The sequence below is a fragment of the Rhinopithecus roxellana genome, chromosome 14, assembly GCF_007565055.1.
Source record: "Rhinopithecus roxellana isolate Shanxi Qingling chromosome 14, ASM756505v1, whole genome shotgun sequence".
Lineage (NCBI taxonomy): Eukaryota > Metazoa > Chordata > Mammalia > Primates > Cercopithecidae > Rhinopithecus > Rhinopithecus roxellana.
The window spans coordinates 100640776-100657431 of NC_044562.1; the positions used below are offsets into that span (position 1 = coordinate 100640776).

At 35.0% G+C, this 16656-nt stretch overlaps 1 protein-coding gene across 1 annotated transcript in view; it reads left to right on the forward strand.

The window, feature by feature from the left end:
* The window catches only part of LOC104653765 (sperm-associated antigen 16 protein-like), a 32980-nt gene extending 19351 nt beyond the window's left edge, over positions 1–13629 (forward strand). Inside the window, exons 4-5 of the mRNA XM_030917096.1 lie at positions 5376–5494; positions 12866–13629. Coding sequence (XP_030772956.1) covers positions 5376–5494; positions 12866–13019 — 273 coding nt within the window. The 3' untranslated portion in view covers positions 13020–13629. The remainder of the gene's footprint in view (positions 1–5375; positions 5495–12865) is intronic.
* Positions 13630–16656: the final 3027 nt, after the last annotated feature.

The following is a 16656-nucleotide window of genomic DNA, read 5'->3' on the forward strand; positions in this document are numbered from 1 at the left end:
TCAGATGCTTTTTTTCTTGTTCATTAACATCCTTTTCTTCCAAACTGAAGAACTCCCTTTAGTATTTCTTGTAGGACAGGTCTGGTGTTGATGAAATCCCTTCCCTTTTGTTTGCCTGGGAGAATCTTTATTTTTCCTTCATGGATATTTGAGGTTTGAAGGATAATTTCACTGGATATACTATTTTAGGATACAAGTTTTTTTTTTTTTTTTTTTTTTTTTTTTTATCATACCTTTAAGCATGCCATACCATTGTCTCCTATCCTGTAAAGTTTCCACTGAAAAGTCTGCTGTCAGACATATTGGAGCTATATATGTTGTTTCTTTTCTCTTGCTGCTTTTAAGATCCTTTCTTTATTAGTGACCTTTGGGAATTTGATTATTAAATGCTTTGAAGTAGTCTTCTTTGGGTTAAATCTGCTTGGTTTTCTATAATCTTCTTGTACTTGAATACTGATATCTTTTCTAGGTTTGGTATGTTCTCTGATGTTATCCCTTTGAATAAACTTTCTACCCCTATGTCTTTCTCTACCTCCTGTTTGCCTCCTGTTTACCTCCCTCCCTCTTACTCCATCCCTGCCTCTACCTTCTCTTTAAGGCCAATAACTCTTAGATTTGCCCTTTTGAGGCTATTTTTTTAGATCTCTTAGGCATGTTTCATTCTGTTTTACTCTTTTTTCTTTCTCTGACTGTATTTTCAAATAGCCTGTCTTCAAGCCCACTAATACTTTCTTCTGCTTGATCAATTCTGTTGGCAGGAGGCTTTTATGCATTCTTCAGTTTGTCAGTTGAATTTTCAACTCCAGAATTTCTGCTTGATTCTTTTTAATTTTTTTGAGTCTCTTCATTAAATTTGTCTGATAGGATTATTAATTTCTTCTCTGTGGTATCTTGAATTTCTTTGAGTTTCCTCAAAACAACTATTTTGAATTATCTGTCTGAAAGGTTGCACATCTCTGTCTCTCCACAATTGGTCTTTGGCACCTTACTTAGTTTGTTTGGTGAGGTCATGTTTTCCTGGATGGAAATGCTGTGGATGCTTGTGGATGTTCATCATTGTCTAGGTATTGAAGAGTTAGGTATTTTATTGTAGTCTTCACATTTGGGGCTACGAATCCTTCTTGGGAAGGCATTCCAGGTATTTGAGGGGACTTGGGTGTTGTGATCTAAGTTTTTGGTCACTGCCACTGTATTTCATTCACTCCAATCTCAATAATGTTGTGGCTTTTGCAGTCTTTTAGAGGTACTGGCTAAGTTGCCTTGGATAAGATCAGGAAGAATTCTCTAGAATACCAGGTACACACTTTTCCTTTACTTTCCCCCAAACCATGGGTGTTTCCCTCTCTGTGTAGAGCTGCCTGGAGCTGGAGCAGGGTTGATAGAAGCCACCCCTGTGGTCACTACCACTGAGACTGTGCTGGGTCTGACCTGAAGCCAGCACAGCACTGAGTCTTCCCCAAGGCCCATTCACTGTAAATCACTGCCTGGGTAACACCTGTGTTCACTCAAGGCCCTAAGGCTCTACAATCAGCAGGTTGCCAGGCTTGTATTCTTTCCTTCAGAGTGGCAAGTTTCACCCAGCCTAGGTGCATTCAGAGATGCTGTCTAGGAGCCAGTGCCTGATTTGTTAATCTTAAGAATCTACCTGGTGCTCTATTCTACTACAGCTGAGCTAGCTCCCAACCCTCAAGACAAAGTTCTTTCCACTGTCCCCTTCCACAATCAGGGAAGTCTACCACCAGCCTAGGCCCATTGCAGATACAGCCTGGCTACCACCAATGTTCACTCAAGGGCCAAGGACTCTTCAGTCAGCTTGTGGTTGAAGCTGCCAAACCTGGAACTCTCCCTTTGGGGAGAGTAGTGTGTGCCCTCTGGCCCAGGGCAGGTCCAGAAATTCCATTTGAATGCAAAAGCCTGGATTCGGGGACCTCAAAGGACCCGCTTGGTGTTCTACCCAACTAGGGCCAAGCTGGTACTTAATCTGCAAGAGAAAGTCTCCTTTACTCTTTCATTTCTTTTTCTCAGGCAGAAATAATCTCTTCCCATAGCCACCACATCTCTCTGTATGTGCTAGTTCACACTTGAAGCCAGCTTGTCTCTGAGTCTCATTCACGACCCACAGCAAGTAGTGCCTGGCTACTAATGCTGATTATTTAGGACCCAAGGACTCTTTAGTCAGCAGGTCATAAATCCTGCCAGGACTGGGTACTTCCTTTCAAGGCGGTGGGTTCTCTTTTGGCTCAGAGAGTTTCTAGAAATGTTGTCTGGGAGCTAGGGCCTAGAATGGAGGCCTCAGGACCCTGCTTGGTGCCCTACCCTACTGTTGCTGAGCTGGTATCTATATTGCCAGACAAAGTTCTCTTTACTCTTCTCTTCTCAAGTGGAAGGAAGGAGTCTCTCCTGGAGTTGTGAGCTGCACTGCCCAGGGTCGGGGAGGTGTGGCACAAGCCTCACTTGACTGCCCTGGCTGTTATCTCATTAAGTCATGTGCTCCTTAAGTCCACTGGCTCTGAGCCCAGCATAGCATCAGAATTTCCCAAAGAATTACAGTCTTTGTGGTGTAGACTGCCTTTCAAGTTTATTTAGTACCCCAGAACCCTTTAGCCTGTGGTGGTGAGGCTTTCTGGAACTCAGGTTCTGACTGCTGGGATGGGCAAGTCCCCTCTTGCTAGGGCTGGTTTAAATGTTCCCTCTGTGGGTGATGGCTGAGTTCTGCCTGGTGTTGCTTTCTGTGGGTGATGATGCAGCACTATTTTCTAATGTAAAAGATTTTGTAATGACTGAAGTCTTCCTCCCACAGGACAGAGATTTTCTCTCCATGCCACTTGGCCACTGCCAGGGTATAGGGGAGGTGTGGTGTCAGTAACTCCATACTCTCTTTTCTGCCTTCTTCAGTGCCTCTTTCAGCGATATGAAGTTAAAGCCTGGTATTGTGATTACTCACTTGATTTTTGGTTCTTATGAAGTTGCCTTTTTGTGTGAATAGTTCTTCAGTTTGGTGTTCCTGCAGAGTTAATGATTGGAGGCTTCTATTCAGCCATCTTGTACTGCCTCCTTCCAAATTATTCTGCTTGAACTTTACAAATGTAATTTTACACTCTAACCATTTGTCAGGATTTTCTGTAGCCCCCAAATTTGCCTCATCTCACCACTATTGTGAATATTATAGCAGCTATCAGTAATAAATATCAGTGTTGAATTATATATAGCACTTTTGGAAAGAATTTTTGGGGCAGCAAAGATCCGCTTTCTTCATTGGATTTCTGTGTAAACATTCTGTGCATTCTGTGTAACCTGTTATATAACCATTACCAGCTTGGGAAAGAGAAGGCAAAAGGAAAACTTGCTGCTGAGTTTCTGTAGGTGAGAATAGATCTGCTTATTCAAATGGTCAGCAAACAAATTAGTGACTTCTTGCCAATGCGAAGAAAATGACAGCACTCAAGAGATGATGATGCTTTTTGTTTTAAATTTTATTTTTATTGAGCAGCACTTCATTCTGTAAAATAGAATTAGTATTCCCTATTCCTTGGTATTTTTAGGAAACCACCAATTATTTGATTTATTTTGTACACTGAATTACATGATATGATAGTTTTTATGGCTGTACCAGTTTCATTTGTTGGTTGCTGAAATGTCTTCATTTTCTAGTTTTACGTCTGCTAAGATGTTCTGTCAGAGTACTACATACAGTTTGAGTATCTTATCCAAAAGGCTTGGGACCAGAGTGTTTCAGATTTTGGATTTTTTTTTCAGTTATTGGAATATTTGCAAATATGTATCAATGATAATGACATTTGGAAAATATGGTTTAGTGTTATTCAAGTGCAAAGCTTGAGGATAGCCACCTGGGAAACACAGTCTCCAATAGAATGAGTGAGCATTCCAAAGTGGGGAAGTTAAGTTTTCACTTATATAGGCAGAAACATAAGTTAACAGGGTTGCAACATTTTCCATACAAGGTCACTATGTAGTTTGTAATGATTTGATTGATTACAGCTTGCTGCATTCCAAGGAAGATTGCTTCAACATTTTGCAAGGAAGGGCAGTGTTCTAAAGGGGTCTGATCTCTGGTGGTATTCCATCTTTCCTAATCATTTTTAGGACAATAATGAAGACATTTAATCTATAATCAAAGAAGCAGAAGTCGCAGCTGCATGATGTATGGCTCAGGCCACATAGTCCCATTCCTCTCAAGCCTTAACAAAAATAAAGTTCCAAAAGCTTTAGGTTTGGATTATTTAGTTTCACATATACACTAAGATCTCTTGGGACTGGGACCCAGTTCTAAACATGAAATTCATTTATGTTTCATATACACCTTTTACACATAGCCTGAAGGTAATTTTATACAGTATTTTAAATAATTTTGTATATAAAACAAAGTTTGTATTAAGTACCAGCATGTGGAAATTTTTACCTGTGGTGTCATGTTGGTGCTTCAAAATTTGTGGCTATTGGAGCATTTCAGATTTTGGATTTTCGGATTAGGGATTGCTCAACTTGTACTTTAGGTTTTGAGGGCCATAAGGACTCTGTGGCAGCTCGTCAACTGTCTCATGTAGTGCAAATGCATCCAAACATAACATGTAAACAAATGGGCATGGGCATGCTGTGCTCTAACAAACTATTTATAAGAACTGTTAGCTAACCCCTGATCTCGTTGATAGACTTACTTACTTCCATATGGAATAGTAGTGTAAGCTCCTTTTGTCAGTAATTATTTCTTCCATAGTGTTTCTAAAAGTCATGGTACTAAAATTATTATATTTCTTTTTAAATGATAATTAAAAGGATTAAAAGGTCCATGCATTCTTTTTTCTTTTTTTGGTTAACATGCTATGTGCTATTGAAAGGGCAAACCTACCTTCTTACTATCCTTTAGGCAATCCAGTCACACTCCTGCTGCAGGGCCTTTGCACTTACTGATGCAGATACAAACCAGAACATAAGACATTCTGCCTCTTTGTCTAGATTTATGCTAAAATAACAGTTTTATCAGTGACATCTTCACCACCCTAAATACATAGCAACCCAGCTTCACATGAATACTTGTCCTACACCTGGTTCTATCTTAAATCCTCTACTTTCTCCCCACCCCAAGGTACTTAGTATCATCTGTCATAGTATATGTTTTTTATTTAGTTATTCATATTCTGTCTCCATCCACTTGACTAATAGATATGGGGACAGAGATTTGTTTGCTTTCATCTGCTTTATCCCCAGTAATTAAAATATTAATGGTTCCTGGCATATAACAGTCAACAAACGTTGAAAGAAAATGAATGGATGAATGAATGAGTTGAAGTCTTATCTATATTGTTAATTAATGCTTTGATGTTTTCAAAATAAATAAATGCACATTTAAATTTCAGGAACGGAAAACAGTTCTTCCTTCAAAGCCTGCAGCACCTGAAGTAATAGAAGACTTTCTCTGCAATTTCTTGATCAAAATGGGAATGACCAGAACTCTTGATTGCTTTCAGTCTGAATGGTAAACAATTATGTAGATAAATAGTTCTCTTAAAATTCTAACATTTAAGTTGTACACTTTTAAGTGTCTTAAATTTGAAATGACTCAGCCTATGAAAAATGACTAGAAACTTTTCCCATCTCCAGCCCTGAAACCACAACACACACACACACACACACACACACACACACACACACACACAAACCAGAATAGCAATTACAAAGAAATTTTTATTAAACATCTCTCCCAAATATTTAAGTTTAAGTGATTTTCAAAAAATCAAGAAACTTGAATATCTCCTGGAGTTATAAAACACAAAGATATTTTATGAAAACATTTCCTAGTATTTTCGTATAATTATTGAGAATATTTCCTGTATTTAGACATTATACTAAACAGTACTGCTTTACTTGTTTTATTTATAGTGTAATGGCTTGTCTTTTTCTACTCACATAGCTGATTAATTATATTTCTATGAATATTCTTCATTTAGAAGTAAGTGGAATTGTAGTTTGAATATCACTTAAACACAAGATTTTCTTGTTATAATTGAAAATTTTAATAACTAGTTATGAAAATCAGCAGGTATACCTTTTGTACCTTTATTCCTTTGTACGATAATAATGTCACCAGGCATATTTTCCATTTCCTGACATTGTTTAAATAAATTTATTAAATGATTAGACACAAAAATATATTTGAACTTTAATAGCTATTGCATATTCTAGAAAAGGGGATTAATATATCTAAAGATGTTTATAATTAGGACTAATTCCCAATTTTAAATAAATTTGCAATGTATGGATAATTTGCAATTTTTACTCATCCAGCTGTGGTATATATTTTTATTTTTTGCTTTTTTTGGTTCTTATCTTCTGATAACATTCTCGTAAGAGCAGTTTCATTATTTTAAATTGCACATCTAACATTAATAAATTTTATGAGAATTATTTTTCATTAATACAGTCTAAGAAAAACAAAGTTCAGTGGAAGAAAAATAATGCTGCTTCTCTTAAATTTAGAAATTGTGTGAATTATTTTAAATAATTGTTAATAAAAATATCCCTAAGATATGTAATTAACAAATGTTCTAGAAAATGTATTTTTTGTAAAAGTAAGTAGATGATTAATTTACAGTGCTAATAAAGTGAAAGATTAATATGATTCATTTAACTTTCTGTCTTCCAACAATGTGTGTTAGGACATGTGATGCTTATAGGTTAGGCCAGTCCAAAGTGTAAAATGATTTTCTTAGAATAGTGCGGATCAAGTATACTGTTAACAATCCGGTGACTATTGTCATATTTTCCTTTTAGATTTAGCAATTTGAATTGATGAGATGAAACTTCAGGAAACTAAGATTAGTGTTAGTATTAGGATTTAAAGTTCTCCCAAGCTAGGCATACTAGTCATAAGATAAAATTGGTATAACGTATCTCTTTATGAGTTTAGAATATTGTGGTTCAGATAATTTTATCCTTATCCCTAGCTGCCAGTTTGCAATGAGATTACAGTGTATTGAATACCTTATTTCATATGAAACATTTTTTATTTTGATTAGAAAACTTTATTCTACATAGTAAAATTATAGGAAAATTAAATGTATTATTTTTTATCATTTTTACCACAGGAAAAAACACTTAGAATATATAATTGCTATGAATTCACTTAATCTTTCAAAACATGACCAAACAAGGATTTTCCTTTGTTGGTTTGTTAAAATAAGCAAACAAACAAAACACTGGGCAGTAAAATTTGACATAGGTTCTTTCACTCCTCAAGCAGAAAATGCAATGAATCCTTTAAATCCAGGGTTAGAAAACTAAGATCCTTGGGCCAAATCTGGCCTGCCTCCTGATTTTTAAAATAAAATCTTATTGAAACACAGACATGACCTTTCTTTAGGTATTGTATATGGCTACTTTCACTCTGTGAAAGCAAAGTTAATTAGTCACAACAGGGGTGATGTGGCCTGAAAAGATAGTTTTGCAAATTCTAAAATATTTATTCTCTGACCCTTTATGGAAAAGAGTTGCCAGAACGTAGCAGGAATTTGTTCTATGAACCACTAAAAATTTCCATTGCAGGTTTAGTCAATGCTTCAATTCTATTTGTATGCCTATTTTAGAATTATCAATGGACAACAATAATTTCTCAGGGGGGAAAAATTAAAGAAGAAATTAAAATGGAGAAAATATGGTAATCTAATTCCAGTACCCATACCTGAGCATATGTCATCCGTCTTCCTACACTGACTGTTCCCCTATTAACATTGTCAGAACTACTCACCCTAAAGATACATTCCTACTCTTTTTTTGCCTTTCACTACCACTTCTTTTTAAACCATTTTTCCCTTTTCAGCCAATGTTTTGAAAACAAAGTTTAAATTTTTTTTCTTTCTTCACCTTTTTACTTCCTATTCAACACTTGGGTCTCTCCAGTTTGGCCTATTTGCACCATTTCACTGAAGGTAGGGTGGTAATGAAAATGCTATCAAAAGTAATAGTACAATTATTTATGACACTTAATTACTAATTTAATTTTTTGTAGTAATGGAAGAGTTTGCAAATTAAGAGTATATTTCATTAATTTGCATGAAATAAACTTTACAGCTTTTAGACAATAAAATTTGTCATAACATTTAATCACTTAAATGTGAGCAGTACAGTTACAACTTTCTGGGGATGGTTAAGTTTTAAAGCCAGAGCCTAGAATTAAAATTACCCTTGATATAGCCCTTATGTTGCCCAAGTATGTACAGGAAATATGTGTGGTGTTGTGTATACATTAATGACTCCCAGTGAACACTACGCAAATATTTGTTCCTTTGTAATTTAATCTTATTGCTGTTTCTTCAATTGGTGAGGTCTTGGCTTCTAGTTATATGTCCCATAAGAATATTTTTTCCCCAGTCATTATTAAGCTAAACACAGGAATGTAGTGACTCTTCTACATAACATAAAAGTTAGCAAAAGCTAATTTTTGCTGTGTTACATTATGATAAATTTGACCACTGTAAATACATCTGCACAGATTTATGTACTATGATATTAAGAAGGCAACCTTTTAGGTGAGTAATTAAAATTTTTAAAATAAAATTAATATCATGTTTATTAAATATGAGGGATTTAAAAATATTTAAGAGGGTAAAGGCTTAGGCTTATCACTCAGAAATGTACTTTGTATCATTTTTATTGATATAGTATATTCTCATGCATTATTTCATTTACTTCTCCCAACAACTGTATCGAGCAGGTAGCCACAGCCATATTTCTATTTTAGGGATGAGGAAAGGGGATAGGGAGATTAGGAAGTCTCCTCAGTGAGTGTCACCAAGTCATAGCCAGTAAGTGGCAGAGTCAACCTAGGGACATACTGATCTTAAAGACCAGTCTCCTAACCACAAGGCTATATTGTGCAATTATACAAGAGAATCTTGGAAAAAATTAATAAAGGTGCCTTTTGGTTTGGCTGGATACTAAAAGGACTTAAGAAAATACTAATTTAGAATCCAAATTTGTGCCTATTTTCTATATTGGTTTGAGGAATCATGGGGCCAGTAATAAACATTTCAACTGTGCTATATTTTTCCTGAGAGGGACTGTCTGGTTCTAAGTGATAGTCACGACATTGCTGGGGATTCTAACATCCTCAGTTTGTACAGTAATTAAAATAATTTTGTCTATGTTGGTAATATATTTCCCTAAATCTTTATGAAAACATGGAGGAAAAGTTCTCATTATAGGCTTCTTATAAGGAGATTATAATCTAGATGACCTTTCCCCTGTCTTTTACCTCCTATGCCTTGGGTGCCACCATGAGGGAAAAATGATATCCTTATTCTTCTGACACCATTTATATGTTTACTGGAATTCTGTCATAATATTCATCATTTATGGCATTGGGTCTTAAATGCATTTGGTATGTAGACAAAATTTTATGAAATTTCTATGCACTTTCTCCCTGAAATTCATATGTATTCTCTATCTCTACATAATTCTAAGTAGTTTATGGATCTCCTGGTAAATATTAAGAGCATTAATGCAATTTTATTAGTAATAATTTATTGGCAACTTCATTGAGAGCAAATTATATTTCAAATCTCTAATAGTTATGGCAGTCTTTTTTCCCACCTGAACACTTTTCAGTCTTTTTTTTTTTTTTTTATTATACTTTAAGTTCTAGGGTACATGTGCATAATGTGCTGGTTTGTTACATATGTATATTTGTGCCATGTTGGTGTGCTGCACCCATCAACTCATCAGCACCCATCAATTCATCATTTATATCATGTATAACTCCCCAATGCAATCCCTCCCCCCTCCGCCCTCCCCATGATAGGCCCCAGTGTGTGATGTTCCCCTTCCCGAGTCCAAGTGATCTCATTGTTCAGTTCCCACCTATGAGTGAGAACATGCGGTGTTTGGTTTTCTCTTCTTGTGACAGTTTGCTAAGAATGATGGTTTCCAGCTGCATCCATTAAGAGTGAGTGAAAAAGAAGAAATAAAAAGTCAGGATATTTCTTAAAACAAAACAACAGATACATGCAAACCGAAGCAAACCACAAAAATATTATGTATGAGAATTCAGATTTTATTGAGAAGTATACTTCTGTAGTTTGTGCAGTAAGATTCCTAATTACTTGTATTATTATCTAAAAATGAGCCTAAAGTCATCTTTCATATTTTTATATGGATGGTAGAAAATTTACCTGATAATTTTTGAATATCCTGAGATATATACTATGTAATAAATGTATTTGGATTTGTGCTTCTTTTATCACATTATTTTATTTATAGTGTTTAATTTAGAGGAAAAACTATTAAGTCACGTTTTTCCTCATAGAAACTTTCTCTAGTGGTTTTCCCACATTAAATAAAGCAAGGTGCTGAAAATCAATTTTATGGTCAGAGAAAGCTTATGGTCTAGTACTTCAGTCAATCCCTATGTCTTCTCTTCTGAGGTAAGTATAAATCACATTCCTAGTACTTACTGAATTTATGATTCAATTGCTTACTTACTGAATTTATGATTCAATTGCTACCTATTTCCTGTTTTATAAATTGTGGCAAATATGATGGAATATTGATTCTATTATCTTAATCTACAGGATATTCTATGGGGGAGTCCTCTTGCTCTTTTTTTTAGAAAAAATCATAAAGTATATAACACAAAATATGTGACTTTATAAATATGTAACATTAAATTATGATTTATAATATGAAACTACTGATAATTTATAATTTTTAGCTCTAATATTTAGCTCATCTAGAGCAAGCTTTGTAGGGATTTATTAATAACTTTATTACTTGAAATATTTTTCTGTGCTTAAATTGTTTTTTTAACTTTATTGATTTCCATACACAGTGATTAAAATTGTAATTATTTACAATCTACAATTGATTCTCTGACGTTGCTTCTTATTTCACTGAGAAAATAGAAGTTCCATCTCTCCCACCTCCCTCTTTGCTACCCCACTGCCTCTGGCCTCCAGTGTTCTCTTCTCTCGCAGACTCTAATGTTACCTGAAGCCAGCCCTCATCTTGTCTGCTTGATACCAGCCCCTCTCACTGACTTAAGGATACTACTCTTGTAGTCATCCCTCTTTTACCTCCATTGTCAGTTTTTTCCCTCTTTGCTGGGTCATTCCCATAAGCATACAGATGTACAATAATATCTCACATTTTAAAAAAGGAAGAGAAGAACCACCCTAGATTTCATATCTTCTTCTAAGTTCATTTTGATTCCCTATGCTCTGTTTTAGAGCATATCTCCTTGAAAAAAGTTTGTTGCCACTTCCTCATTTCCTAGTCTCTCAGTCGTTCTCTCACTTTGTCTTTTGTCCCCATGACTCTATTGAAAACTTCCTTTTTTTTTTTTTTTTTCCAGTAGTGACGTTCACAGTGCCAACTTCAGTGATTGATTCTCAGTATTCTTTTGAGACTCCTGGCAGGATTGGTCACTGTTGTTCATTTCTTCCTTTTTAGAACACTTTCTTCATTTGCTCCCGGGCACAACTCTCAGATTCTCCCTCTATTTCACAGGCCTCTCTTGCTTAGTCTTTTTTGGTAGTGTTTTCTTTTCCCCTCAACTTGGAAGCAGTGTAGTGTTTATGGCTCACTCCTAGGATCTCTTCATTTCTTTCTTTCTTTACTTTCATTTCTCACTGCCTAGCTGGTCTCTTTCAGTCTCATGACTTTAAATAGTATCTATAATGTTGATTACCAAATTTAAATTGCCCACCCTTTTTTCCTGAACTCTGAACATGTATACTCAACGTTTATCTTCACTTAAATGTCTGCTAGGCATTTAACACGAATGGAAACAATCCCTTAATTACTCCAACCACTCTGCTCCTCCTGCATTTGTCCTCACTTAGTAAATAAATGGCTATCTGTTGCTCAGCCAAAAACCCTGGAGTCGCACTTGCCTTCTCTCATTTACCAACACCTGACAGTTGATCCATCAGATAGTCCTGCTGGCCCCACCTTGACAGCATTTCTAGAAGGTACTTACTTCTCATAATCTCCAGTGCTACCAACTTTCTTCAAGCCACCATGCTCGCTCCTTGACTATTGCAATAGCCTGCTAACTGGTCTCTCTGATTCTATGCTTGCTAGACTAATCCCTTTAAGACATAAATCTGGTCAGTGTCACTTGTCTCAAAACCTTCCTATGGTTTACTTCTGATTCAGAGTAAAATTCCTTTCCTCACCATGGCTCCCTGCTGTTTTCCTGACTCATCTTTCACCACTCTCTCCTTGGTCACTTAGTTGGCTTCAGTTCCAGGCACTCCAGGTACCCTGGCTGTTTGTTGTTTCTTGTAGTTGCCAAACACTTCCTTGGTTCAGGGCCATTGCATTTACTTTTCCATCTGGCCCAGCTGCTGCTCTCCCAACTATCCACATAATGCAGTCCCTCATTTCCTTTAGATCTCTGTTCAGATATCACTTTTGTCAGTCATATTTGTCATTCATGCCCACCCTATGTAAAACAGCACAAGCACCGCCATCAGTGTTTCCACCTCACTCTTCCTGTATCTTTTCGCCATCTTATTTAACTTCATAGAACTCATCACCCTCACCACTAGAATGGAAACTCCATGAAATAGGGACTTAGACATTTTTGTCAATTTTACTGTTGTCTAGACCAGTGCCTGGAACATAGGAGATGTTCTGTTATTATATTTTATATACCATGATGGTATTGGTACCTAGAAGTCATATTTTATTCTAAAATATATTATGAATATTGGACATTTTAACTTATAAATGTAACACTGCAAGTAATTACTATAATACTCCCTGAGACTTAACTTTTTGAATTGTACATAAATTAAGCCAGTTTGGCAGAAAGAAATGACATAAACCCTTTTGTTTGATTTTATCCTAGGTATGAGTTAATACAGAAAGGAGTGACTGAACTTAGAACTGTTGGGAATGTTCCAGATGTCTACACCCAGATTATGCTTTTGGAAAATGAGAACAAAAATTTAAAGAAAGATTTGAAGCACTACAAACAAGCAGCTGAGTATGTTACTTTTTAAATGACATTTTCTTGTTTTTCTTTTGGACTAAATAGTTGAATGAAGTTGATTATGTGTAATGTACCAGAGCCTTAATTTTGGAAAACTGGATTTTTCTAGTTATAAAAAATGTGAAAGGCTTCACTAGCAAATTAATTAAACAGATGATCAGAACTATCACAATTGTAACTTACCAACAAGAAGGGAATGCAGGGAGTTGTTTAGGAGATGGTACATTTGTTATATAATATTCACTTCCTTATGTATTTGATAATCTTTTTGTGGTTTATAACATTTTCTCCTGTAAAGAGGCTAATTTCTGAAATAATAATTAAATTTATAGAAAGCCGAGAGGAAAATGCTAGTTTATTCCTAGTAGAGGAATTTCGGTATTTGAAAATTCTCCAGAAGGAATAATATAAACTGTGGACTTTGAGTGACAATGATATGTAGGTTCATCAGTTGTTAACAAATGTATCTGTCTGTTGTGGGCTGTTGATAATGGGGAAGGCTGTGCATGTGTGGGAGTAGGAGGTGTATGGGACATCTCTGTATCTTCTAATCAATTTTGCTATGAACTTAAAACCGCTCTAAAAATAAAGTTTATTAAAAAAATAAAGAGAATTATCTACTGTTTTCCGTGCAGGTTGAACTAATTTACATTCCCACCAAGCATGTATGAGTGTTCTCTTTTCTCCACATTCTCACCAACATCTGTTATTTTTGACTTTTTAATAATAGCTGTTCTGGCTGGTGAAAGATGCTATCTCTTTGTGGTTTTGACTTCAGTCCAGCAATTCCACTACTGGGTATCTACCCAGTTGTATAAAAATTCCACCCACACTCTTACATTTATTGCAGCACTGTTGACAGTAACAAAGTCATGGAATCAACCTAAGTGTCCATTAGCAGATGATGGGATAAAAAATGTGGCATTTATATATAATGGAATACTATTCAGCCATAAAAATGAATGAAATCAGGCCTTTTGCAGCAACATGGATGGAACTCGAGGCCATCACCCTTAGTGAAACGACTCAGAAGCAGAAAGTCAAAAACCACATATTCTCACTTATAAGTAGGAGCTAAGCAATGAGTACATATGGACATACAGAATGGAATAATAGATACTGGAAACTCTAAAAGGTGGGAGAGATGGAGGAAAGTAAGGGATGGGTAAAATATCCACTACTTGGGTGATTGGTACACCAGATGCCCAGATTCATCACTATGCAATATATCCATGTAAAACAACTGCACTTTTACCCCTAAGTCTATGAAAATAAAAATATTTTTAAAAGAAAACATAAACTATCCATAATTTCACCACCCAGGGCTAGCCACTTACCATTTTGTTGAATAACAGCCTTGACTTTCCTCAATGCATATATATTAATGCATATTTATGAGTAACTTTTAAATATAAACTGCACTAATACCATATTTTGTAAGTTCCTTTTTCATTCAAGAGTACATGATTAATATATTTTATGAAAATAAATTTTATTCTAACTTAGAATTACTGAAAGGAAACCTTTGTTTAGTAATTTCCTGGCATAAATTTATTCATAGAAGAGAAGCCAAATCTCTCCACACCCTTCTTTCTACAATTGATGGAAGGCATGCAATTCCTGGTGAACAATTTTAGGTAAACAGCCAGTGTTATTCTGACAAGGAATATGTGAATGCATTAATTTGGGGTGAATCTGCTCATCTGAGGCAATGTTATATGGAAAAATCAATGCCAGATGTGAAGCAGAGTTCATGTTTTATTTATTAATTCATTTTTATTAAATATAGTTAAAAAGAGGGCCTTTCTCACTTAAAGAGGCATATTAAAACCAAAATTAGATTAATAGAATTATCATATAGGAACATAATATTAAGATTTTTGATAAATTTAAAGAAACATGACTTTTCATTGAGAAGCAGAGAAAACATTTAAAATAAGCTCTTACTTGTGAAAGATGGCAGTAAATAATTTGTGTGATATCATTTATTCAAGTATTGTCCGTACTTGTAGAAATGTTTTTGCAAGGTTTATGAATTTTGTATTATCTATGGATGTAATGTACCATTTAGAATTTTATATTTTACATTAGAAGTGTATGATGATTCTGAAGAATATATTACTAGAACCAGTGTTCTCTCTATTCTTCGTTCCATTTCTCAAAAGTATTTTGTACTATTTGCCCTGATGCTCACTATGATTTTGTATATTCATCTAATGGATTCACTGGGAATTTGATACAGCATATTTCTCACAGTGCTGCCTGACACACTTTCAGTTCTTGATCTCCTTTGAATTATTGCTTGAGTTTGCTAATTTTCTATTAAATAGATCAATGCAGCTCTTTATGCCATAAGTTTAGCTCCAGTGACATTGAATAGTCATTGTTAAGTACTGGTTGTTTATTGAATATTATGTTTAATAGCAATAATATAAAATAACATATTACTCATGCAGATTATTAACTTAATGTTAAAAGAAGCCAGGATTAAAATCTATCACTCAAATAAAACATCTTGTCTCACTAAAATATCAGATTATTGTTTTAATTTTAACAGTTTGTGACTGTTTCTCAAATCTATCTCATTCAATAGAACTTAAAATCTAAAAAGTTAGACAAGGAACATTTGTGTTTGCTTTACTTGACATGGAAGATTTGAAAGGAAGCTGCTTGATCCTTAGATGCTTAATCTTTATTTTGTTGAGTTGATATTAAGCATGGTGTGCTTTCACAGCACATTTTTGTAAAATGCTTCCTTATAACCTGGTTCTACTGATACATTCTTAGAAAATGCAGAATGAAGTTTTGTTCCGTTTTGTCAGTAGTTTTTTTGTTATACTTAATACTTGTACATACATTTATACATATAATTGTACATGTGATATTTTGATACATATGTATCAAATACATTTGTACATATGGAATTGTACATGTGTTATTTTGGTTACATATAATGTGTAGTAATCAAATCAAGAGTATTTAGGATATCTGTCACCTCAAACATGATTTTTTTGTGTGTGTTGGAAGCATTTTAAATCTAACTATTTTGAAATAGATGATAAATTATTGTTAACTGTAGTCACCCTACTGTGATGTTGAACACTAGAACTTAACTCTTCTATCTAACTATGTTTGTATCCATTAACCAATTTCTCTTTATCTCCCCTTTCCATCCTACATCCCCCGCATACTTCCCAGCCTCTGATAATTATCATTCTCCCTGCTACCTCCATGAGATCAACTATTTTAGCTCCCATGTGAGTAAGGACACGCAATATTTGTCTTTCTGTGCCTGGCTTATTAACATAATGATCTCCAGTTCCATCTATGTTCCTGCAAATTATAGGGTTTCATTCTGTTTTTAAAAAATGGTTTAATAACATTCCATTGTGTATATGTGCCACATTTGATTTATTTATTCTTCTGTTGATGGATACTTAGGTTGATTCCACATTCTTGGCTATTGTGAATAGTGCTGCAATGAAGTTTTGAAAAAAGTTTTCCAAACTACGGCTGTCATGCTACCAGCCTGCCCCAAATGGTAGTGTTTAATCATCTAGGTTTTTCAATTTGACTTCTGAGGATAAATTTTCAAATAGCAGTTAGTGACAAACATGAGATTCCCTTTATTGAACTTGAGCTAATGT